The 26,120-nt window shown below is 34.0% G+C and overlaps 2 protein-coding genes across 51 annotated transcripts in view; both read right to left on the bottom strand.

The window, feature by feature from the left end:
• Positions 1 to 6,779: 6,779 nt before the first annotated feature.
• LOC114341558 (zinc finger Y-chromosomal protein 1-like) lies at positions 6,780 to 20,733 on the bottom strand. The gene is made up of 4 exons (XM_028292367.2): positions 20,460 to 20,733; positions 17,861 to 18,127; positions 16,829 to 17,568; positions 6,780 to 8,370 (listed from the first exon to the last, which is right to left on the bottom strand). The coding sequence occupies exons 1-4, from the start codon at positions 20,634 to 20,636 to the stop codon at positions 7,119 to 7,121; spliced, it is 2,436 nt and encodes an 811-aa protein (XP_028148168.2). The 5' UTR covers positions 20,637 to 20,733; the 3' UTR covers positions 6,780 to 7,118.
• Positions 20,734 to 24,703: 3,970 nt separating this feature from the next.
• The window catches only part of LOC114341578 (extracellular matrix-binding protein ebh), a 369,628-nt gene continuing 368,211 nt past the window's right edge, over positions 24,704 to 26,120 (bottom strand). For all 50 annotated transcript variants that reach the window (XM_050657458.1, XM_050657487.1, XM_050657456.1 and 47 more), the window contains one exon: positions 24,704 to 25,576. In XM_050657458.1, the coding sequence (XP_050513415.1) occupies positions 25,089 to 25,576 (488 nt within the window). In that variant the 3' untranslated portion in view covers positions 24,704 to 25,088. The remainder of the gene's footprint in view (positions 25,577 to 26,120) is intronic.

The raw sequence follows: 26,120 nt of genomic DNA, 5'->3' as shown, positions 1-26,120 counted from the left end.
CCCATAACGCTCGAGTAACTGCAAATTTAGTATACTTTCCTCCCCTACTATGAGGATTTATTGATGAAAAACATGGATAGTTGTTAACGCACATAACTTTTTTATTATCTCACATCAGTAAATGAATCGAAAAGGAAAATGTTAAGCAAGCCTAAGTCTACAATCGAGTATTAGTTCTAATATTTTACATATGCTAGAATATTCCACAGGGTGTTCCAAACTTTAAGAAAAAAACACAATATGATTGGTACACCCGGTATAAGATGGTATTTACCTGTCTAGCAACAATATTATTACAACGATATTCTTAAATAATAAGGCTATAACATACTAAAAGAATCACTCAAATCGGACCACTGGTTTATGAAATACGAGACATCAAACATGTCCCATTTTTAACGTGTTCGGCTAATTTTGCCGGTGTGTGTATTATCTGTCAACATAAACTTCAAACAATAAGCAAAATCTTAAAAATAATCATAATGAATAATAAATTCTGTACTTACTGATTGATATTAACTATCGATTACAATCCAATTACTTCTTTACGTTGTAAATATTACACGATAAGAATTAAATAATAGGTTTGAAACAATTATTATTTGCTTTTCTCCTTTCCTATTTAAATTTCCGGCCGAAACAGTAAGTCATCCGCCAGATGGCGATACCAGCCATACCAGCAAAACTCACAGATGATAGGCAACACTTTTCTCTTTTCAGCGAAATTTCCAACGAAAGTTGTACTAGTAATCCGCTAGGTAGCGATACCAGCGAAGCTCAGGGCGTATAAACATACCTTCAACCTTCAAGGGATAGGTCTTTATGACTCCCGATTATACAGCAAGCATAGCTGACTGCTGGGTCTATATATTATACCTAATTGATGTAGAAGATCTTGATTAAATGACAGTAAATAGTTGACAAATTCCAATTATTGGTTTCGATTAAATAAAAATTCCAGAAATTTCCTAATCTAATATATTAGAAGCTCTAAAATAGAAAATAATTTTTTTTGCCTTTTTTATAGCATTGTAAAATAAAACAATTTCTTAAAAATCTCTATTATATTGGTCAGAAATGATCTTAAACATCTACGTTATCACATACAAAATGAATATTGATAATTTTTTCTTCTGATTGTTATATTTCTACTTTACGATTTGGTATAACAAAACTGATGTTGGTTCTATTGTTGCAAACACTATTATTATTAAAAAATTTATATAATTTAATGCCCAACAATGAAGATATGTAGATACAACAGAGATACGACTATTGAAAGAACAACGAAAATATGTATTATTCAAAAGATAAGTTTTCAATGATGACAAAAAAGAAAAAGGGAAAATATTGCCACAGCGACCCTAGTAGAAGACGCAAAGACGACTTTAGTGTTGATTATGTAAATAAACCATCATATTATCATATCAGGTTCATCTCCTGTTTAAAAACGTTGATAGAAAAAAAATGAGGGCGCTGTTTTTGCCTTAGATGGGAGATAAAGGCGAAAAAATCACAAGCTTTTGCATGATATATCAAAATTATCAATATTCAGTTTTAAATGACATCCAAGCCTACTTTTTATCACTTTTTCAATTATGGCACAATGTAGTATAATGTGAAAACCGTATAAAATTTCGGTTTGCTTCAATAAAAATCAGTTCAATACACAAATGACTAGATTTAATAATGGGTTCAATATATAAATTTGATCAGTAATTTATATTTGGTTCAATGTTTGAAACGAATAATTTTTAACCACTTAAATGCCTTAACTTGCTCTCTTTTTTAACCATATAACCAATTTATTGATTGAAAATATGTATCGACAGCACGACATAATTGTTCCAGAAAGCTTAAAACAAGTATCGATCCTGACATATAGATGGCACCACTATCGACAAGAACAACGTTAAAAATATCAACTTTCAAATGTCAACTGTCAAAATTGAGACCGGTCACTAAAATTTTCACTGAAAGTTGTTGTTAGCTAGATCTGGCGCTTATTATACGAGGTACACATAAGTTATCTTTTTAATCAGCCATGTCATCCATAAAATAATGCGTAATATGACATAAGGGAAGTGGAAAACTGCTATCAATGCAGTAACATATTAGCGTTTTATTGGCATATCAAATTCCATTGAGAGAATAAGAGCTTTCATCCGATATGGTTCTATTTTCAAACAATAAAGCGCTGTATGGTATTAATTATTTATCACAAAAAATTAGTACGTGTTGATTACAAAAAGTTAAAATTTCCTTCTTTTATGTAGCCCGAAATTTTATACTATACAGTAATACACTTCTCTAATTTCTGGATCTACCTTTTACATAAATATTACTCACACTAATTTTTACACTTTTTTAAATATACCTACGGCATCCTGTCTATTCAAAACATAAGAGACCACAGTACAGGAAGGATTTTTTCATTAGGAAATCACAATAAAGTATACAGGGTGTTTCATTAATAATTGTCCATATAGTAACTGGAGAAACCTTAGCACAAAATACGAAGATTTAACCTAAAACACTTAAATAAAATATGGTTCCTTACTGAGTTACAGGGTGTTTTATCTAAAAATTTAAAAATTATTTTTGCTCAGCATTTTAAAACTATTCGACATATCCTTTTCATACTTGGCATAAAGTGCGACTACTATACACCCTACAAAATTATGATAAACAAACGTTTTTAGGTACTACCAGAGGCGTACAACTGGGGATAGTAAATGGTTGACCTTTCTCAAATTCTACGCCACTGGAGGAATTACTATTTTAGTGCCATTTTTAGATTCTCCAATACTTTCTACGTAAATAACATACTCTTCATTGGTAACGATAAAGTCATTAGTTTTCGAGATATTTGAAGTTAAATATGAAACGACACAGTTATTTTGATTAATTTATGATTCATATGATTAAAATTTAAAAATTATTTGTACCCAGTAATTTAAAAGTATTTGGCGTATCCTTATCATACTTGGCAGAAAGTGTAGGTACTGTACACTCTACTTAATTAAGATAAATAAACGTTTCTAGCTACATACTACCAAATAATTTTTTGATTTTTCAATACTTTTTATGTAAATAATATACTCTTCATTCTTAACGATAAAATGATTAGTTTTCGAGATATTTGAAATTAAAAATGAAGCGACACAATAAAATAATCAAAATAACCGTGTCGTTTCATTTTTAACTTCAAATATCTCGAAAACTAATGACTTTATCGTTACGAATGAAGAGTATACTATTTTCATAGAAAGTATTGGAGAATCTAAAAATTAAACTAAAATAGCAATTACGCCAGTGGCGTAGAATTTGGAAAGTGCCAACCCTTCACTTTCCCACATCGTACGCCTCTGGTAATAGACAGACATGTTTGTTTAACATAATTTAGTAGTTTGTATAGTACCTATACTTCTTGCCAAGTATGAAAAGGATACGCCGAATAGTTTTAAAATGCTGAGCAAAAAGAGTTTTTAAATTTTTAAATAAAACACCCTGTAACTCAGTAAGGGACCACAATTTATTTAAGTGTTTTGGGTTAAATCTTCGTATTTTGAGCTAAGGTTTCTCCAGTTACTATATGGACAATTATTAATGAAACACCCTGTATAGAAGCTCTGAACAATTGTGTTAAACTGTAAGTACCCGTACCACTCTCTTAAATGTCGCAACCAGAAAATCCTCCGTCCCACATTTCTCTTTCCCGAGATTTTTCTTTGGATTATAAGCCTCAGCAGGGAGTACTTTTCCCTTCTCATTATGTGACCTAGATATTCTAGTTTTTTCGTTTGTATCTATGGTTTTTATGACTTTGCATTCCTTCCTCATCTTCAACAAAACATCTTGATTTGTTATTCACTCTGTCCATAGTATTTTCCACATTCTCCTACAGCACCACATCTCGAATGCCTCAATGTTTTTGATGTTTATCTTTTTTACAACAGATTTCTTGGCAGCATCTGTTTTGAATTGTTAATAGTCACCGTTTTTAAATAAAATTTGTCAACTTGTGTTTTGAGATCTAGAGGTTGCTGACGAATATTCATTAATTCATTAGCTTACATACAGCTATCATCAAGTTTTGAATAGAAAAGAGCTCAAAAAACAAACAAAAAACTAAAATAATAGTTACTTCAAGATATTTTCTCTAATATTCTACTAAATAAATAAATTGGCAATATAATTGCTTATTCGCTTTAAAATAGAGTAGCAGCTTCAGTATATACTAAGACAATAATCATCCTCGATAATATATAATACGCACAAATTCATATTATTTGACAATACTTTCTATAAAACAGTAATGCCTTTTTTTCCTAAATAAATAACGATAATACGTCTGACATTTTATAGTGCTGTATAACAGCTAGAATTAAAATAGCTGCCCTCATATACCATTAACTACCTAAAGAATACATTGAGGTAGTGGAGTTTATCGAATTCTTGTTAGTAAATGCAATTCACAATGTGCCAAATAAAATAATTATAACAATATTGAAAAAAATCCTTTGTAAAAGGTATCAAATTTTATTAAAATCCCTTTAAAGGGCTACATCACAACAAAACGTTTTCGATTTTTATAAATAATCATCATCAGTATTAGATAAACTGGATACTAGCTGAGCCACAAAAGAAAAATATTCGGGTAAAAACCCTTTAAATATAACATAGATGCGTTAAAAGTGCATACTTTAATAAAATGCCTTATGATGGTCACATGGCAGTTCACACAACTTCATGTTACACTGTCTGTCTCCATGGTACAATAAAGTTTGAATAAAGTCTGTCTCTACTCTACTGTCATTAGTCAGAAACGCTTTCACACCTCTCACCTGTAATCAGTTGGCTTTCACCTTTCTCTCTGTGAAGACAGAGAAATCAACTCAACCACCCACATGCTTGTGGTATAGTCATATGGTGCCTTGAGGTATGCCTTTTAAATTTCACCCATTGCCAGGGTTAATAAATAATATGCCAATGTAAGACCTTTGGTCGGCTTTTTAAGGGTTTTAACCCATGTATTTTTGGTGGCTTAGCATGCAGAGCTTGTAAGTATAACCTAATTTTTTATCTTGGTCATCCTTTAAAATTTTTTTTATTCTTGTCTTCACTAATTATGGTTCTACTTATTTTAGGCTTAGAACACTGATGATGCTCTCTTTAGAGCGAAAACGTTCTGTATTTTAATGTAGCCCTTTATTGGTGGTTTCAAACTAATATACCTTTTACACAGAAGATCTTTTTCTTCAATTTTTGAAATCGAAAAACTGTGACGCACTGAAAGATGCCTCTGAGAAAGAGTTCAATACGTGTAAAAACGCAGGTAGATAAAGGCATTTAATATTTAATTTCGATTCAGAGATCATTACCATCTCTCTATGAATCATTTCAAACTTTTGTTATCTTCAGGAGAGTCTGTAATGATGCTCTTAATCGAAATTAGACATTTTTGCCAAGTATGCCAATTACAAGGTAATAATTAACATTTAGACTCACCCGCGACCTCTATTAAAGAAAAGGCGAAACCTTTAAAATCTGTCAACGTTCAAACGGACATGGCATGTTTCGTCTTTATTAAGAACTCATCAGTTAGTGTCAGAACCTAAGACGGACTCAAAGAAAGAAAAGCAGGATCCTTAATCAAACCTTCTACTTAACATAGTAGTATCGGTACGCGGTGCCATCTAGTTTTCAATAGTTCAAATATTTTAGAAGACTACATGACAATGACAGGTGACTTAGCAAGGCGGTAAATTTGAATATTCATGATATAACTGCAGAAACAGACGAGCCACACTGCAGCGCTACTGAGTGGAGCCACAAAGTGAATTAAACAGGCGATTTTGTAGCGCCAATGATTTTGTAATGGACGCCACAGCAGCGGGGATCGGCGACAGTGGCGACTGTCTCGTCTGGAATGGCACGTTTAATTTACAGCTAATAATCGGAAGCTATAGACGGAGAGGCAGCGCTGAAAAATCTCTTTCGAGTTTACTTAAGCTAAATTTTTCACAGTTGATTACTCTGAGTGTGTAGAGAAACATACTGCGGTCGGTCAAGCGAAACGTAGAACAGGGGTTACTGAGAGGGTATCAAAGTTGCTTACCTACGAAGGTAATTAAATCCATTTACTAAGGCTGAAAATCAGTACACACATTCTAAATTAAATATAAATAAAAGTTATTATAGTCGGTCAGCTGTATGACGGGACAGAGCCGGTCGGTCGGCCCCAATGAATGTACAGGGTAATTCACTATATTTTGACCCCCTTGTAAATTGTAAACTGCTTTATTTACAGAATTATAAAAAAATGTAAAATACAAAAGTTATTCGATTTTTTAATTATGATTTTTGACATATATATCGTACTAGTGACGTCATCCATCTGGGCGTGATGACGTAATCGACAATTTTTTTTAAATGAGAATAGGGGTCGTGTGTTAGCTCATTTGAAAGGTTATTCAATTCTCTATGCAATACTATAAACATTAAGATCATTATTTATAAAAGGTGTCCAAAAAATTTTTTGAATTATTAATTAAACAATTAATTTAATTAAAAAAAATTTTTGGATACCCTTAATAATTAATCAAGGGGGTCAAAATATAGTGAATAACCCTGTACATTCACTGAGGCCGACCGACCGGCTCTGTCCCGTCATACGACTGACCGACGATAATAACTTTTATTTATATTCAATTTAGAATGTGTGTAGTGATTTTCAGCCTTAGTAAATGGATTTAATTACCTTCGTAGGAAAGCAACTTTGATACCCTCTCAGTAACCCCTGCTCTACGTTTCACTTGACCGACCGCAGTATGTTTCTCTACACAATCATAGTAATCAACTGTGAAAAATCTAGCTTTAGTAAATTTTTTCAGCGCTGCCTCTTGTACTACTACTTTGTGACGCCACAGAGTAGAGCTGCAGAGATATTTGTCTGTTTCTGGGGCAACTCTCCATGTCCACTACCTCAATGTATAAATATATGTAAAATAAATAAAAAAGCAGTTACGATAAACCAAACAATTATAGTTTTTGTACACAGTTACCTAATATATGTCTTACTTAAACGAATCAAATTGTAATGAACGATACTTATCTTACAGCTTCCTGCTATGCATGTGAGTCATGTGCGTCTTCAGATAACTCTTGTGCTTGGTCTTGAACCTGCACTTCTTGCACTTGTACATGGTGACTTCGTTCGGGCTCCGGTGGAGCAGCATGTGGGTCTTCAAGTAGCCCTTGGATTTGGTCTGGAAGTCGCACTGAGGGCAACCGTGGAGAGGAACTTCGTCTTTGCTCTTGTGCACATAGAGGATGTGAGTGTCCAAGTAGTTCTTGTGTTTGGTTTCAAAATCGCATTCCCAGCATCTGTACATGACGCATTCGTCGGGGGCTAGATGCACGAGCATGTGTCGTTTTAGATAATGCTTGAACTTTGTACGGAAGTCGCATTCGGTGCAGTAGTGCATTGTTACTTCGTCAGGGCTCTTGTGCGTCAGCATGTGGGTCTCCAGGTAGCTCTTGTGCCTTGTTTTAAACGGACACAACGAGCACTTATGAAGAACCAACTCATCGGGGTTTTTGTGGATCTGCATGTGAGTTTTGAAGAGATAAGCCTTCGACTTGGTCTGGAACTCACATTGGTTGCAGGAATACATAATCAACTCGTCTGGATTCTTATGTATCATACTGTGTGTCTCCAAATACTTTTTGTGTCTTGTTCTGAAGTTGCACTGCTCACACTGAAACATAGGTATCTCGTCAGGATTCTTATGTATCAACATGTGTCTGTTCAGATAATACTTGAATTTGGTTTTGAAACTGCACTCGTCGCACTGATGCATTGGTACATCCTCAGGGTTTTTATGCGTGAGCATATGCGTCTTCAAGTACGGCTTAGATTTCGTTTTAAACTCGCATACAGTGCAGCAATGCATCGGTATATCGTCTGGATTCATGTGTATCAACACATGGGTATCCAGATACTTCCTATGCTTCGTCTTGAAGCTGCAGTATTCACACTGGTGCATGGTGATCTCGTTGGGATTCTTGTGGATGAGCATATGTGTCTTCAAATAACTTTTGAACTTAGTTTTAAAAGTACATACTTTGCATTTGTGCATTTCGCAATCTTCCGGATCTTTGTGAACTAGCATGTGAGTTTCCAGGTAACGCTTATGTTTTGTTTTGAAAGTACACAGCGCACAATAATACAGAACGATATCGTCGGGATTGGTGTGCATCATATCTTTGTGAATTTTCATGCTGTATTTGTATTTTGTTGTGAAGGTGCAGAGTGGGCAATTATAGTATGTGATTCCGTGAGAATCAGCGCGGACTTGTAGTTTCCTAAAAAAATCAACAGATCACTGTGAGTAAATATTTTTTTTAAGTAGAACGAATGGCTTGGCTACATTAACCATTAAGCGAATGCCAGAGAACCGAGATGTTAAAACACTACTGAAGGAGGGAGAAATGGGGAAAACAGAAGAGGACGTCCAAAGAAGAGATGATTGGAAACAGTATAGACCGGGGCGCACCTGTAAAAATATTAGTACATTTGGATGTTGAGAGGTGACTCATATTTTTTTGCAGAAATTGCTTGAAAATAACTCATAATAATATTTGAGTTATCAAAAATTGAAGAAAAAGATCTTCTGTGTAAAAGGTATATTAGTTTGAAAACCCCAATAAAGGGCTACATTAAAATACAGAACGTTTTCGCTCTAAAGAGAGCATCATCAGTGTTCTAAGCAAGCTCTACATGCTAAGGCACCAAAAATACATGGGTTAAAACCCTTAAAATTTAATATTGTTATAACTTCTTTAAAATACTTTATTTAACTCCAATTACAATACAAATATTGTTACAACTTCTTTAAAATACTTTATTTAACTCCAATTACAATACAAACTCAATGACAACTATCAACTTTAAATACTCAATTACAACTGAACTATAAAATGTCAAACACATAATGTTTATATAGATTTCTGACGTTCTAGACGTCACCAGACATTTTTGGGTTATTCCATGACATCCAGAACATTCTCGTACGTGACTACTTCTTCTTTTTAACTATTTATAATGGGAAATAAGCCACAATATTATTAAAAAATGATTTTTATTAACGTTTCGACGCCCAAATCGGGTGCCGTTGTCAAAATACAAAATACTACATTCTTCTTTCACGTCGAGGGACTCTTTCTATGTAGGAACAATCTACGGAACTGTCATAACAATATATTGGCATATATTATTAAATAATATGCCAATGTAAGACCTTTGGTCGGCATTTTAAGGGTTTTAACCCATAAAATATTATTGGTGGCTTAGTATTTTTGGTGGCTTAGCATGTAGAGCTTGCTTAGAACACTGATGGAAAATGCTCTCTTTAGAGCGAAAACGTTCTGTATTTTAATGTAGCCCTTTATTGGGGTTTTCAAACTAATATACCTTTTACACAGAAGATCTTTTTTTAATTTTTGTAATTAATGGTATACAGTCAGCTACAGGAAAATTTTTCGTTATGGATTTGAGTTATCCTTCCACTCAAAAAGGTCCGGAACATTGTTTAAATAATCAAAATGTCAAAAAATTAAGGAAAAATTCGATTTTTTTCTTCGTTTTTTGATTATAACTTTAAAAGTATTCATTTCCGAGAAAAATTTCACTGACATAAAAGTTGCATAATTAAGTTTCCTACAATATAGGTAGTTAAAAATTTAAAAAATTGTCACCCTTGTTGCAAAATTGCGAAAAAACCATAAAAAACAAAGTATTCGCATTTTACGTTTTTCAACCATTTATGCTACACTTAGGACCTTCATATTTCACCCAGAAAAACTTTATGATATACTAAAACAATCCTGTAAATTTCATTAAGATCGGTTTAACAGGTTTTGCAAAATAAATTTTGCAATCCAGGTTTCGCAAAAAAAAAAAATTTCAAAATGTTGCAGGATTGAAAATAAAGCAGACACCAAGTTGAATTTTTTTACATATAGAAGAATACTGTATCTCTCATGTGTAATTTGCAAAATTAAAATCGGTTAACTACCACGACGTCAGTAATTTTTTTAAATAAACATTAATTTTTGGTGCTACGCGCAGGACAGCGGATACGTTTGCTCTGATTGGGCATTCCAATGACCTTTGATAATGATTGATAAATGTTAATTTTTAGTACATTTCGATATAAATAAATAAATTTGTTTTTTGCAAAATAAAAACACACACTCTGTCCTTTGAAGTAATACTTTGTTTAGCAAAAATTTTCTTAGGACCTTTCTCCTATATTTTAACTGAGAGAATAAAAGTTTATTATTTTTAAACATATGCAATTGTTTAAACAATATTTCACAAACAATAATCAAATTAGTTTGATTTTTGTGGAATTAAAATATTAAAATACAACAAAATACAGAGCAAGAAAATAATATATTAGACAAAGATTGGAAGAAATTTTGGTGGAAATCAACTTGTGTGAATCGAACACCGCTGTCGTTCGTTTTCAAAAATGAAAGTTTATTTTAAAAAAATCCTGACGGCTTGGTAGTTAACCGATTTTAATTTTGCAAATTGCAAATGAAAGGTACAGTAACTCTTCTATATGTAAAAAAATTTCAACTTGCTATCTGCTTTATTTTTAGTCCTGCGACATTTTGAAAAAATGAATTTTTTCTGTGAAAGCTGGATTGCAAAATTTATTTTGCAAAATCTATTGAACTATCTTAATGAAAATTACAGTATTGTTTTATTATATCATAAAGTTTTTTTGGGTAAAATATGAAGGTCCTAAGTGTAGCATAAATGTTTGAAAAACGTAAAATGCGAATACTTGTTTTTTCTTATGTTTTTTTTTCGCAATTATTGCTATTTTGCAACAAGGGTGACCATTTTTAAAATTTTTAACTAATCCTTTATTGTAGGAAATTTAATTATTTCAGTGCGACTTTTCTAGGAAATGAATACTTTTAAAGTTATAATCAAAAATCGAAGAAAAAAATCGAAGAAAAAACTCGAATTTTTCCTTAATTTTTTGACATTTTGATTATTTAAACAATGTTCCGGACCTTTTTGAGTGGAAGGATAACTCAAATCCATAACGAAAAATTTTCCTGTAGCTGACTGTATACCATTAATTACAAAAATTGAAAAAAAAAAGATCTTCTGTGTAAAAGGTATATTAGTTTGAAAACCCCAATAAAGGGCTACATTAAAATACAGAACGTTTTCGCTCTAAAGAGAGCATCATCAGTGTTCTAAGCAAGCTCTACATGCTAAGCCACCAAAAATACATGGGTTAAAACCCTTAAAATGCCGACCAAAGGTCTTACATTGGCATATTATTTAATATATTGGCATATATTATTAAATAATATGCCAATGTAAGACCTTTGATCGGCATTTTAAGGGTTTTAACCCATGTATTTTTGGTGGCTTGTAGAGTTTGCTTAGAACACTGATGATGCTCTCTTTAGAGCGAAAACGTTCTGTATTTTAATGTAGCCCTTTATTGGAGTTTTCAAACTAATATACCTTTTACACAGAAGATCTTTTTCTTCAATTTTTGGTAACTCAAATATTATTTTCAAGCAATTTTTGCAAAAAAATATGAGTCACCTCTCAACGTCAATCTCAAAACAGTATATTCATATAATCAGTAGATTCATATAATTAAAAAAAGTAGCTAGCAGCAGAGAGTACAAAGTTCCTTGATGAGAATAGGATTACCAGCAAATCAAAAAAGATGGACCTACAACCAGAATGGAGAGTAGAAGATACTTGGCAAAAAGACAGAAATTCATCAACGAAGCAGCAGAATAAGCGATTGGAAAGCGGAAAATTAACACGAGAGCGCCAAACCACACCAAACTGTGGTTTTGTCAAGAGGTTAAAAAACTGAATTAAAACGCAAATGCTACCTGAGATATAAAAGCACACAATCGGAAGAAGCTCTCGCAGAATATGTCCAAGTAAGAAACGAAGTAAACGCAAGAATAAAATCAATAAAAAGAAAACATTGGGCTAAATTCACCAGCGACATGGACTACGACCTATATTCTACATGGTAAAACCAGAGATACGAGCGGCCGCAGGGGTTGGTTGCATTATAGCAAAAGAACATATAAAGCACATGACAAGATGGGAATTTATATCTGAGAAAATATTAAAAATTGAAATGAATATAGATCAAACTAGTAACACAACAATAATAATTGTATATGGACCAGGTGAAGATGAAGTTGCAAGTAAAAAAGATGACTTCTGGGAGGAGCTGACAGATATAGTGGAAAACGTAAATGGCAGACTAATCATCATGGGAGATTTTAACAGTAGAGTAGGAAAAGGAAATGACACAATAGATGTAATTGGAATGCATGGAGAGGAGACCAGAAACAACAATGGAAATAGATTGATCAATTTTTGCATGGAGAACAACTTGATAGTAACGAATACGTTTTACATGCACAAAGATATACACAAATATACCAGAGAAGTTAGAAGCAGAAATGAAAGATCAATAATAGATTATGTACTAATCAACAGACAAAACCGAAAAGAAATAACTGACGTGAAAGTTAATAGAGGCGCAGAAATCTACAGTGACCACTACTTATTAGTAGCTAAGTGGAAACTTGAGGATAATAACCATCAAGAAATAACAAAAATGACAAGCCAGAACAAGAATAGGAACGAATCAATTAGATCCTATAAGTTACAAGACAAAAAGATTGCTGAACAATATAAAAACACTACAGAAACACACATCGAAAACAGAAGACAAATATGGCGAAGTCTGAATCTAGAAGAACTCTGGCTAGAATTTAAGGATACCATCCTAAAGGCAGCAAAACAAACATGTGGTACAATAGTAGTAAATAAAAATATAAAACAGACAAGGTGGTGGAACGAAGAAATTAAAGATCAAGTGAAAAGAAAGAAAAGTTTATGGAAACAATACCTCGGAGACAGAACAGACAATAATTACACGCTATATAAAGAACAACGTACTAATGTCAAAGAACTAGTAACCCGAGCCAAACAGAGATCCTGGGAAGAATTTGGAACAAAATTAGAAGAAAATAGCCAAGGAAATCAGAAGTTACTCTACAGAGTTTTGAAGAACCTACGAAAGGACAAACAACCAAACATAAGACAAATCAAATCAAAAGATAATGTACTACTGACAGATGAAGACGAAATTATGAAAAGATGGAAGGAGCATTTCCAAGATCTACTAAATGGAACAACCACCAGTAATGAGTCACCTGAACAAACGACCACCCCCAACGTAGAACACGACGACGAAGACGAAAATATCGATAAGAATGAAGTACTGGAAGCCATCTCGCATCTAAAAGTAGGAAAATCAGCAGGCCATGATAAGATCACACCAGAGATGCTGAAAAATCTAGGGGTGTCAGGGGTAGAGATGTTAACAGAAATTCTCAACAAAGCATGGCACTTGGGTACTGTACCAGAAGATTGGAAAACAGGAATTATATTGCCCATTTTTAAGAAAGGGGACACAAGAAATTGCGGCAACTACAGAGGTATTACGTTGTTAAGTGTGGTGTCAAAATCGTACGAATATATTTTAAACAAAAAACTTAGTTCAATAGTTGAACACAACCTAGCAGAACCACAAAGTGGGTTCAGGAAAGGCCGGAGTACCCAAGACCACATCTTTACGATCAAACAAGTAACAGAAAAAACGAGAACTACTAAAAATGAAGTATATGCAGCATTTATAGATTTAGAAAAAGCATTCGATAAAGTTTCACAATACAAAGTATGGGAAAGTCTCGAACGAAGAAATATTGAACCCAAACTGAGGCAGGCTATACAAAGCTTATATAAACGTAACAAATGCTACATCAGGAAAGATAATACCCATTGTGAAACTTTTGAGATAAATGATGGACTGAAGCAGGGAGGAGTACTGAGCCCCACACTATTCATCGTACTCATGGATGACATCATAAAAGTAATGGAAGCAAAGACACGCAAATTACACATTGGTTACCACAGACTAGAACCTATAGGAATTTCAGTATGTGCATTTGCAGACGACCTGATGTTACTAGCACACAGCGAAGATGACCTCAAAAGGAACCTAATAATGTGGAAAGAGGAGCTGGAAGAGAGAAATATGAAAATAAACATGGAGAAAACAAAGATAATGGTCATGGGGAATGAAGATAAACAAGTAAATATAGAGATAAATAACAAGAAACTAGAACAAGTAACAACATATAAATACTTGGGTGTGAAAATAGAGAATGGAGGAAGATCAGAAGAAGAAGTCAACGAAAGGATAACCATGGCGTCCAGAATGTACCACAGCTTAAACAGAACATTCATTGGAAAGAGAGAAGTAAGCAGCAGGACAAAGATGATGGTATATAAAACAATCTTCAGGCCAATCCTTACCTATGGTAGTGAGAGCTGGGTGCTAACACCATCATCGAAAAGCAGAATAAACTCCATGGACATGAAGTACCTAAGAAAAGTAAAAGGAATTACAAGACGTGATAGAATAAGAAACAGCAGTGTGCGAGAAGAACTACAAGTCGAACCAATAACACAAATATTAGATAGGAATAAACTTAAATGGTTTGGACATTTGTGTAGAATGAACGATGATAGACAGGTAAAACGCATATGGGAGGCAAAAGTACGAAACAAGAGAGGAAGAGGGAGACCAAAGAAAACCTGGAACGATGAAGTGGTAGAAATTCTGAGGACGAAAAATACAACGTGGACTGAAGCGAAACGAAGGGCCAAGAATAAGCAAGATTGGAGACGATTTGTATATGATGTAGATGTATGAAATGTATTTTTAAACACCTTACACCGTTAGGTAGAAAGGTTTAGATTATATATATATATAAGAAACGAAGTAAACGCAAGAATAAAATCAATAAAAAGAAAACATTGGGCTAAATTCACCAGCGACATGGACTACGACCTATATTCTACATGGTGCCCAAAAGAAAGTATGGAAAATGCTTCGGAACAGGAAAAAATCAGTTAACGAGTTCGTGCAGACCGAGAAAATACCTATATAGAGAAATGGCAACATATATAACTGCTACAATCAATGACGAAGAGGTAGAAACAAAGATCAAGAAGCTAAAAAATAGAAAATCACCTGGAACTGATGGTATACCCAATGAACTTTTAAAATATGGAGGCCCTGAAATTGCAAGTAAATTGTCGCAACTATTTAACAAAATCTTAAACGAAACAGAAACACCAGAGGAAAGGGATAAGAGCATCACAATCCCCATATTTAAAAAAGGACAAAAAACTTGCCCACAAAACTACAGACGAATAACCCTCTTAAATATAACTATGAAACTTTTCACGGGTATTCTTGAGGACAAATTGGAAAGGCAAATCACTAATGCTGAAGAACAACAAAGTTTTTCAAAGGGGCGGTCTATAATAGACGCAGTATTTATAATAAAACAAATAAAAGAAAAAGCTATAGAGTTCGGCATGCCAGCGTATATTTGCTTCATTGATCTGACGAAGGCGTTTGACAGGGTTCGCTTGGGAGACATTCTAATTATATTAATAGAAAATAAAACACCGACCAGCATAACAAAGATAGTCCACAACCTAAATAACAACAACGTAACCAAAGTTAGAGCAGGAGACCATTTCACTGAAAATATTCTAACACCGGGAGGAATTAGATAAGGCGACAGTTTAAGCCCCTTCCTGTTTAACTTACTCATGAGCAAAATTATAAACAAATTAACATATCTTAATCTCAGATATCGAATGGGCAACAAAAGAATTGGCATGGTGTGTTACGCAGATGATGCAGCAATTATTGCCGAATCAGAAGCTGATCTTCAGAGACAGCTCTTTCAGTTATGTCAAATAAGCCGCCAACTAAATATGAACATTTCTACAAACAAAACTAAATGTATGACAATAGCAAAAGATCCGCTCAGATGTGAGTTAGTGGTTGAGAACAACCCCATAAAACAGGTGATGCAATTCAGATATCTGGGCATAGATATATCAAGCACTCACGACCCAGTAAAGGACCTGAGGAGTCAGATCAACAAAGCATCTGCATTGTCAGAATGTCTGCGGGAGATAGTCTGGTCAAATCCGTATATGCGCACAGATAGTAAAATTAAAATCTACAAGACTTGCATAAGACAGATCATGACATATGGCACAGAAGTGCGCGAAGACACCCAAAAACGAAACAGATGCTAAGGGTTGCCGAAATGAAAACCCTAAAGGTACGATTCCGACAACGACTGTAGTTACAGTTGCCACCATGACAGACTTATTACTTTGCACTATTAATTTGTATAATTATGTATTAGCAACTGACGTTCTGTCGGGCAGCAGTTGCAGTCAGATGTCGGAATCAGTCTCATACAAATTAATAGTGCAAAGTAGTGATGTCTGTCTAGGCGACAACTGCAACTGATGTCTGCAGTCGTTGTCGGAATCGTACCTTAAGAACAATAGTGTGGATAACAAGAAGAAGCAGGGTGAGAAATACAAACATTAGAGAGCAATGCAAATTTTAAGATATTGTAAGGTGAGGAAGGCAGTGTAAGAGAATGTGGTACAACCATGTAAGACGAATGGATAAGAATAGACTCACAAAAATTGCCTTAGAAAACAACCCGCCGGTTCAAGGCCTCCCCCCCCCCCCCCCCGGAAGACCACCTAAAAGATGGAGGGATAGTTGGCAATCTACCTCCAATAGAATTAAGCAGATTGAAAGATCTCCAAGAAGTAAAAGAAGAAAAAAGTACTTACGTAGGTTTTTTTCTGCCGCCATATGAATAATCCATTTCCTCAGCAAATGGATTCGGAAAATTCATATCAAAAGGATTGGGAATAGCTGCATCTAAAGGATTGAATTTCGTCTCTTCAGGTTCCGGGTTCTCCCCATTCTCATCAGGTGCTGGTTCATTTCCCTCTTCAAACTGCCCTTCACCATCTTCTTGAAATGCATTTTCTGCTGCAGCACCTCCACCTTCTTCAGTTGGATGTTTTTCATTCTCTTGAAACGAATTTTCTGGAATAGGAGGTTCTTTAGTGTCTCCATGTGGATTTTCAATATTTTCTTCACAAGCAGTGTTTGTTTGATCATGCTCTTCAGGCATATTCTCAACTGCGTCTTCCTCCATTGCATTCTCATCTACTTCTTTTTCTTTTTTGATCTGTTTCTCGTCCAATATATTTGTAGTTGGAGAAACAGTTTTATCAGTCTCTTCATCATGATGATTATCCTTATCATCAGCATCGTTATCTTTATCATCAGCATCGTTCTCATCACATTTTATTTTCTTCTTGTCATCACCGTCCATTTCAATTTTTGGAAAAGCAAATTCTAATACATTGAATAGGTCTATTTGATCCTCACATTTGACTAGATCATAGTAGTTTTTAATCTTTTGTTCAACATTGAGAGTGTTGATCATGAAGACTGAAGCTTTCTCAAGGAAGTCCGCGCATACCTGACATACTACTGGCTCCTTTGTAATAGAAGGATCCTGCAAACATATCATTATCATTATAATATGTTATAAAAGACTTCCTGCACTTTCATGACATTATCAAAGGGATGTGAAAACGGTTGAAGATGCCTTTTGCAAACTGTTTGTGGTAGATTAAAATTGGAATCAAACTATTTAGAAGTTACAACTTTCTTAACATTTTCGAATAAGTTATGGCCTGGTTATGGTCTAACTACTGGTTAATCAATAGACATAGAAACGTCAAATATTTGACAATTTTCTTTTTACAATACTAAACATTTCTTCTAAACAAAACTAAGATACTTACCACTTCTGGAAGAACAATTTGGAGCATAGCGATGACTTTTTTCAGAGGCATCATATTATCCTCAATAAAGACTAGACATAACCTGCAGATTTTAACTTGGCTTTGTTCAACTTCCTCTTGCTTACCAGAGCAGCTCGTTGAAGGCTTTGGATCTGTGTGAGCATATTCCTTTTCTTTTTTGGGTTTTACTTCAGGTATCTTTTCTTCCTTACATTCTGGTTTAAGTGTGTTGCTGGTTGAAGGTGTTGGTTCTGACTCTTCGTATTCCTGTTAATGGTAAGACGATAAGTAAAGGGTAAGACTGGAAGATTATATTATTAACTAGTGATTTTGATGTCGCTGTGCGACAGTTATAATGGTGGATTCTATATCTGAGACTTTTTGTTTTATTTATACAAAATAGTTTGATTATGCAGTGCATTGGGTTGTACTGCAAGAAATTCCAAAACAGAACATGTATTTTGGTGAATATCAAAGCCTATTAATTTAAACTCTTGTCTCCCATCTTCAATATGATAAATTGAAATGACACCCTATCACTCTTTAAAAGTGGTGGCCATAGTACAGTGGCTTAAGAAGCTAGAGGGTGAAGAGGGAAACGAATATTGTTTGAAAATAGTGAAACCGAAACTAACATAGATCTGCTTCAGGAAGAGTTAAACATTGTATTGGTAGGAGGTAATGTGTGTGTTCACAAAGAGGGGATGGCATTAGATGAACTTTTTGCCATAGATATAGGTAGGAGGTAAAAAATCTAAATTAAAGGATTGTATCCTTTTTATATGTGTGGATTTGTTGATAGGAACATTGTTCCCAAACTCAAGTGTTTAGATTGTATTCAATGTTTATTTAAAACACACATAAGAAATGGCAAAGATAATATTGTACTGTTATTTTTGCATAAGCCTTCAACTAAGAGCGAGATGTGTGTCAACAGCAACAAAGTGCAAACTTTACAAAACAATAATATATGGATCGGAAACATGGGCAATGACGACTCGAAGAGGTAACAAACAGGGTCTGTGGAAAAGTTCATATATAAACTCTATACACTTTTTGGTGATGCAGATATGGTGAAGAACCATCAAACTAAACTGCCTAAGATGGGACAACTTTATGTGGATGGATGAAAGTGTTAAAAGGTGTTTAATGGAAAGATTTAAGGGAGATTTGAGTCAGGGGATGGAGAAGACACACTTGAAAGGGAAGGATGGAAGAATGTTTGAGGCAGGTCAACGCTCACGAAGCACTATAGCGTCAACTACTGATGATGAAAGAGAATAAGATGAATAACACGGATGGAAAATGACTTAAAAAAAGTGAATATTAGTGACTGGAGCCAAGATGTAGTAAATTTAAAGGCTAGAGGAAAGGCATTATAAATAAGTATTTTTAAAAATCTTTTTACTATAACATGAAAGATATAGATAAATAAAAACTAATAAACAATACCAAATTTCAATAAATTGCTTAAAATCAACACCTGAAATGGCAAAAATTTGGACTTTTGCAAATTGTTCTATGTTCTCCATTGAATAGAGAAGTTAATCTTCTTTTTTATTATTACCTGCAGTACATGATTCAAATATTAAACAAAAATATTGCTGATTCCATAAAACATTCAAGGTTTACATTTTTTTAAATTCATCCTTTTATATAATCAGCTTTTTTACAGACAGTTTGAACAGTTTACAGCAACTAATAAATAAAGTAAGTGAAAGATTTGGACTACAAGTAAATATATCAAAAACTAAATTTAGGGTCATCAGCAAAAATAAAATTAGAGACGCCCAACTGCTTATCAACAATACACCAGTAGAGTGAGTAAAACAGTATACCTATCTTGGAACAATAGTAAACAAACAATGGGATTACTCACAAGAAATAAAATGTAGAAAAGAGAAGGCTATGAGTGCATTGAATAACATGGCCAAACTCTTTAAAAGCCACAACCTTAATCTGGAGATAAAAGTAAGGCTCTTACGATGTTATATTCTGGTCATATCTTCTCAATATTATACTACAGAGTTGAATCCTGGACACTCACTGAAGCGATAGAGAAAAAACGTGAAGCGTTTGAGATGTGGCTATACAGGCGAATCCTAAGGATATCATGGACAGACAAGATAACCAAAGAGACTGGTTTAGGTTGATCAAAGAGACTGGTAACCAAAGATTAAAAGGAGAAACTTAAAATATTTCAGACACATAATAAGAAACGGCACTAAATACAGATTACTGAAGGTAATCCTTCAAGGCAAAGTATTCAGAAAGTGAGGAATTGGGAGAAGAAAAATATAATTGCTAAAGAACCTGAGGAAATGGTTCTCCACAACAACAAGTAGTGGAACCAAAGGAAGAAGAATATAAATCAGATGCCCATAATTGCCAACATATGAAGACAATTTTTTTCAACATTTCTTTGAGTAGGTCTTGGTATGAGACAAGGTTCTTTTCCATCACCGGTATTCTAAATTTCGCTTTTTTGCTATTTTGACCAAACTGTCATTCACTAAAGAATTACACTAGTGAAGCATTTCTAATGAGTTAACCCTTTCAACTACTACTTATAAATGGTTAGTTAGCACATTTATTTTACCTTGACGGGCTGTCCTACACCAAAACCCAAGTTCCCATCGCATGCTTGTTCTTCTTTTGGCTTTACTTTAGGTTTCTTTTCTTCCTTAATTTCTGGTATTTTTACCTTGAACCGCGGCTGAGCATCACCCGCCCTATTGATTTTCATCATCACCCTCTTTCTGGCTTTCAGTCTCATCGTTGTGGATCTTTTTTGCTTAATGTAAGCGAATCTAAGATAATTACATTAATGATCCATTATTTGTTTATAAATGTTTGATAAATTAGACAGCTTCAACCAGTTAGGTTATAATTATATTCATTTGTCACTGTCACTAGTGTCACTGTCTGCTGTCGCTAAGGGGGGTTTACAAAAAACGTAAGGATATCAAACCTTTTACATTATGCCCGGTATTCTGTCATATCGTCAAGGTTTGGTTGGACAAGGTAGTTCACTGCGGTTATGTCTTATAAATTCTTATTTTTGTTTTTCTTGATACATATAGGTCTGGATCCCGCGTATGAAAAAAAAGTTGATTAATAGCAAGCTGACAATTTGTTAATAGCTTAAGGGTGTCTAGTTGGATAAACTTTGATATATGGGAACACTGGAACAGGGGCAGTTTTAATTGTGGAACAGGGTAAAAATTTGGAACGGTCAGACCACGAAAACGGTACATTTATTTTGTCCGACAGGACAGACTGAAGGCCCCGTCTCACCATCAAATAATTGACAGTTATTTGATCAAACTTGACACTCAAACTTGACTAGTGACACAAACTATACATACTAACTGTCACTTTGTGTCACTAACTGTCAAGTTTGATCAAATAACTGTCAATTATTTGATGGTGAGACGGGGCCTTTAAACTCTCCGAACAGAGATTAAACTCTCAAGGCCCCGTCTCACCATCAAATAATTGACAGTTATTTGATCAAACTTGACAGTTAGTGACACAAAGTGACAGTTAGTATGTATAGTTTGTGTCACTAACTGTCAAGTTTGATCTTCATGCAAAAATCCAAAAATCAGACTGCTATTTATCACCTGTCATAATTCCTGTCATTTGACATATTCTACATGTTCCACTCATTTAAACGCCCATTTGGTGATAAATAGCAGTCTGATTTTTGCATGACAGTTTAATCTCTGTTCGGATAGTTTAAGTCTGTTCTGTCGACAAAATACATGTGCCGTTTTCGTAGTCTGACCGTTCCAAATTTTTAACCTGTTCCACAATTAAAACTTCCCCTGTTCCAGTGTTCCCATATATCAAAGTTTGTCCGACTGGACACCCTTAAGCTATTAACAAATTTTCAGCTTGCTACTAATCAACTTTTTTTTCATACGTGGGATCCAGACCTAATACTATTTGGATTTTATCAAGGATCTCGGGATCTCAGACATAGCATTTTTTTATTTCCCTTTGTAAATCTGATTCTCAGCTCTATTTTCTCATGTCGACTGTGTTCAATATACACAGGTAAGTAAAATGGTCCACTCTTTCGAATTTATATTCTCTTTTTTTATATGTATCTTCCCTGTATTTCCGATTTATATAATATAATGTAAGTATTTATCCTGATTCATTTCTAGGTCACAATATTTAGCCTTATTCTCTCTTATTTTCATAAAATCTCATTATTTATTTCCTTTTTTTTCGTTATTATTGCATGAGGTCTATTTCCGGTTCTTCAATGCCTCAATAGCAGCTATTCTAAAAATTTTGTCCCTCGGTTTTTTGAAGTTATACTTCATTACGATCGAGAGTGAAATTTTATAATTCTGGGCGCATGCGCACACAGACAGTATGTAGTTCTTTGCCAATCTTTCAAATTATGTATGTATCAGCGCAAATAAGTCATTAAAAGAATGTAGGTACATATTAGTGTTTTTAGTAAATATATTTATTATAATTTTTTGTGTCTTTGGATTTGTCTTCCTCGGGAGTAAGATAATAAAATATCTATTATAATATTTTTATACTTCACTTGATCTATTTGTCACCGTGATGTGTAATTATATCCTAGACGTCACGTAGACGGGGCTTGATAGCTTGGTTGGTAGAGCATTGGACCAGAGATCGAGAGGTCCCGGGTTCAAATCCCGGACGATTTATATTCTTTTTTTTTTTTTATTTTTGGTATTGTTTTAATAAAATTTTTTTGAAAGTGGTAGGTAAGAAAGCTAGTTTAATATTTAAATAAAATGCAAATAAACTGTTAAGTATATTTATTTCGTTGAAATTATATAATAGAAGTATAACTTCTTACGTGCGTACAAAGTACACACACACATTCTTTTTTTTTTAGTTGTTTAGGATCTTCTATATCCATTTTTAATAGGTACCTATATACTTAAAAAAAAAATATTTCTCTGTTTTCTTTCTTTTATAGCCAATCAATGGTTTTGTGCATTTCTCTTAATTCTCTCCGCATTTATTCATTTTTTAGCTACTTTATTCGTTAAAAGAACTGGAGCTTGGTTTTTATGGTTTAAAAAAGAAATATGGCGCTTTATAAGAGGCCAGAGAGAGGAGGTGAAGGAGTTAATAGACCCAAAACACATACCGAAAAGGCATGGATTGAAGTGATATACAGAGGAACCACAAATAACGTTGGAACTACTCTTCTTCTTCTTCTTCAGCCTTAAATAATCCAATAGTTGGAGCCGCTGGCGTATAATATAGGTACGTGAGGACTTTATATTCTGTACCCATGCTGTACCTACATAGTAGAGATATTACACGGTAATTTGTGTTTATATGTTTATTTTAGTACATAATACTTTATAAAATTTCATTATGTATTCTGGTGCCTGGTATAAAATTATCCCAGCAAGGGAATTTCACTGGAAACTATATCATTTTTTTTTTCATATCGATTAGTTACATTTTTTTTAATAATTGTTAATTTTATTGTTAGTTATAGATAAAAAAATGTTGATTTATATTTTGGCCAACCCCCCAGACGACTAATGGTCATGGGGGAAAATGTTTTATTAGGTGAGCTATTATGTTACTTTAAGCATTACAGTATTTAAAAGCAATAAACATTTCTGAATCTGAATCTATTACACGGTAGTTTTTGAACTGGAGTTTGTCCCCATTAATTCCCATTTGAATAGCATTGCAGCCGGAAATACGTACCCAGTACCTATCCCCTTAAGTCAAAACATAAAGTGAAACGTACGGCGATATGTGTAGTATATATAGTATACAGTATACAAAATATATTGTATACACATTGACGTTCGTTCCACTTTATGTTTTGACTTAATTTCTTTGAAAATGGCGTGACGCATGGGAAAAGTTATAGCGGACGAACAATATTTTCTCTTCTTGCCATATTCTTTGATGAGCGCGTAGATGTGACTTGCTAGGTGGTCGCCACCTACCTTATACAGTTCTGTTGGTATTTCGTCGACTTATTGTTTTTCTGGGCTTTAATAGCTTTAAGAACTTCCTCTATGGTTGGAGATTCTACTTAATTCTTCATCTTCCATATCTACTTGTGTTCCAAGTAGGGTCTGAAAGGCTTCCAGGTTTCTGTGACTTTCTGTTGGTCACTGATTTTTCGATATATAGGTACAGAACATCCATTTTTTATAAGAACAAGTTTCAAGAACAAGAAATGAAAATCACGTTCAAGGGAAAATGGGATTAATAAAACACTAAATTGAACAATGAATTATAATTTTCATTAGATCAAAGGTCAAATATACATAAAATCATCGAGAAAAACCAAAATGACAGTATATAAAACCGTATATATGCCAATTACAATATATGGGGCAGAAAACTGGGTACTCAATGACAGACAAAGAAAAAGATTACAAGCTACAGAAATGAGATACTTAAGAAAACTGGTGGGAGCAAGAAGATTAGACAAAAGAAGAAACGAAGATATAAGACATGAATTACAGGTAAAATCGCTCAACGAAAAAAAAGAAGAAAAGAAGTTAAAATGGGCTGAACACATGATAAGAATGAGTGGTGACAGATAAGTGAAAATGACAGGCCAAAGCAGTGGGTAAAAGCACGAGGGGCAGACCAAGGAAAAGCTGGAACACTAGTGTAAACGAAATACTTAAGAAAAGAGAAACATCGTGGCAAGAAGCAAAAGTTTTAGCAGCAGATAGGAAGAAGTGGCGTAAATTTGCAGAGAGTATTATATAAAGGAGGAATCCTCGACACCTAATGGTAAAAGAGGCAATCGATTATGTATGTATGTTAAAAGGAAAATGGGATTAATAAAACACTAAATTGAACAATGAATTATAATTTTCATTAGATCAAAGGTCAAATATACATAAAATCATAAATATTGGAGGGTATAACAGTTCTTTCATAACACAAAAATAAAACTTTGAGCCTATACATTACATTAACATCATTTAAGGCACTTATTTGGTATAGATAAAACATATATGTACACATTTAAATAAAAACATGCCAAAAAACAGTAAAATCCAGATAAATTCATTCGGCTTTAACATTTATTTAAAACCGTAGTTTGGGTAAAGGTACAGTAACACAGAATCATTGTTTTGTTTGCTACTTTGTACAAGCAGACGTTTGAGATTCTTTTTTTTGTAAAATTCGTTATACTTAGTCTTTTTTATACAAGATATTGTCGCAATTACATAAACTAGGTGTTAGAGTTCCAAAAGGCAGCAGCTTTTCTAAAACTGTCACTCTTCGGTTTATCTTTGTTATTCACAGTAGGAGATTGCTGATCCGGAACATACTTGCCATGTTTACTAACATAGTACTCGTTGCTTTGTTCCTTAGCAATAACGGCTTGAGTCTTCCTCAGTAAAGACGGAGAAGGACTTCTGAACCTTACGGTAGGAGAAGTTGCTGAGAGAGTGTTGAGTTTCTCGTTGCTGGAGAGTTTTTCTTTGATCTGTTCTACACGCGACGTATGCGTGCTGGTCTTTTCTAATGTAGAAGTTGTATGGATGCTGGTAACTCCATTGCCATTTGGTTTGAGTGTTCTGTGGTTTTGTTCGGGTTTTGGAAGGGGTGATTTGTCCGTTGTGTCGCGGGTGTCGAATTTTTTTATCGTTCCCGCCACAGTTCTCGATGTGTAGATGGGTAACCTTTTCAAGCTGCTTGCCGCAGTAGGCGGCTTGGCTAAAAACACAAAGAAAAATATTAATATGTTATTTTATACAAAAATTATAGCATAAAACACAAAATTTGTCCAAAGAAGAAGATAGTTTAATCCCGATTAGGAGAAATAATACTGAGGTGCTATAATCTGAAACTACTAGAGCTAATTACATGAAAATCTTAAACGCAGCGTTACCAAAAATCGAAGAAAATTTAACTATAGAAGAGCATTGGACTAAATGCAAAGACACACAGCGGCTGAAACTGTATTAAAACCTTTCAAGACCAGAAGAAACGAAGATTGGTTCGACGAAGAGTGTAGATATATTAAGGGGTTACATAGGTCTTGCGGCTAAAAAAAGTGAATTTAAAAAAAAATTATATCTCGAAAACTAAAAATTATTTTTATTTATAATTGGAACATGTAAAAGTATAGTACTTAACGACGTTCTACACCTTCGGCAAAGAATTAAGGATTTGCATGAAATTTTAGTATGTTATAGTTTACTTCAAAAAACTAAGACTTGATTTTTTAAAAATTGTTTTACCGTGCCGTTTAATTACT

Source organism: Diabrotica virgifera, chromosome 8 (assembly GCF_917563875.1).
Source record: "Diabrotica virgifera virgifera chromosome 8, PGI_DIABVI_V3a".
In the NCBI taxonomy this organism is placed as follows: Eukaryota; Metazoa; Arthropoda; class Insecta; order Coleoptera; family Chrysomelidae; genus Diabrotica; species Diabrotica virgifera.
The sequence above is the reverse complement of the archived record's forward strand: the minus strand, read 5'-3'. Positions and strand labels throughout refer to the sequence as shown.

Coding starts and splice junctions, on each gene's coding strand:
- LOC114341558 (XM_028292367.2), bottom strand. CDS start 20,636: ATGAGACTGAAAGCCAGAAAGAGGGTGATGATGAAAATCAATAGGGCG. Junction 18,128..20,459: donor GTGTAGGACAGCCCGTCAAG/GTAAAATAAATG, acceptor TACCATTAACAG/GAATACGAAGAGTCAGAACC. Junction 8,371..16,828: donor GGCGGCAGAAAAAAACCTAC/GTAAGTACTTTT, acceptor TGATTTTTTTAG/GAAACTACAAGTCCGCGCTG.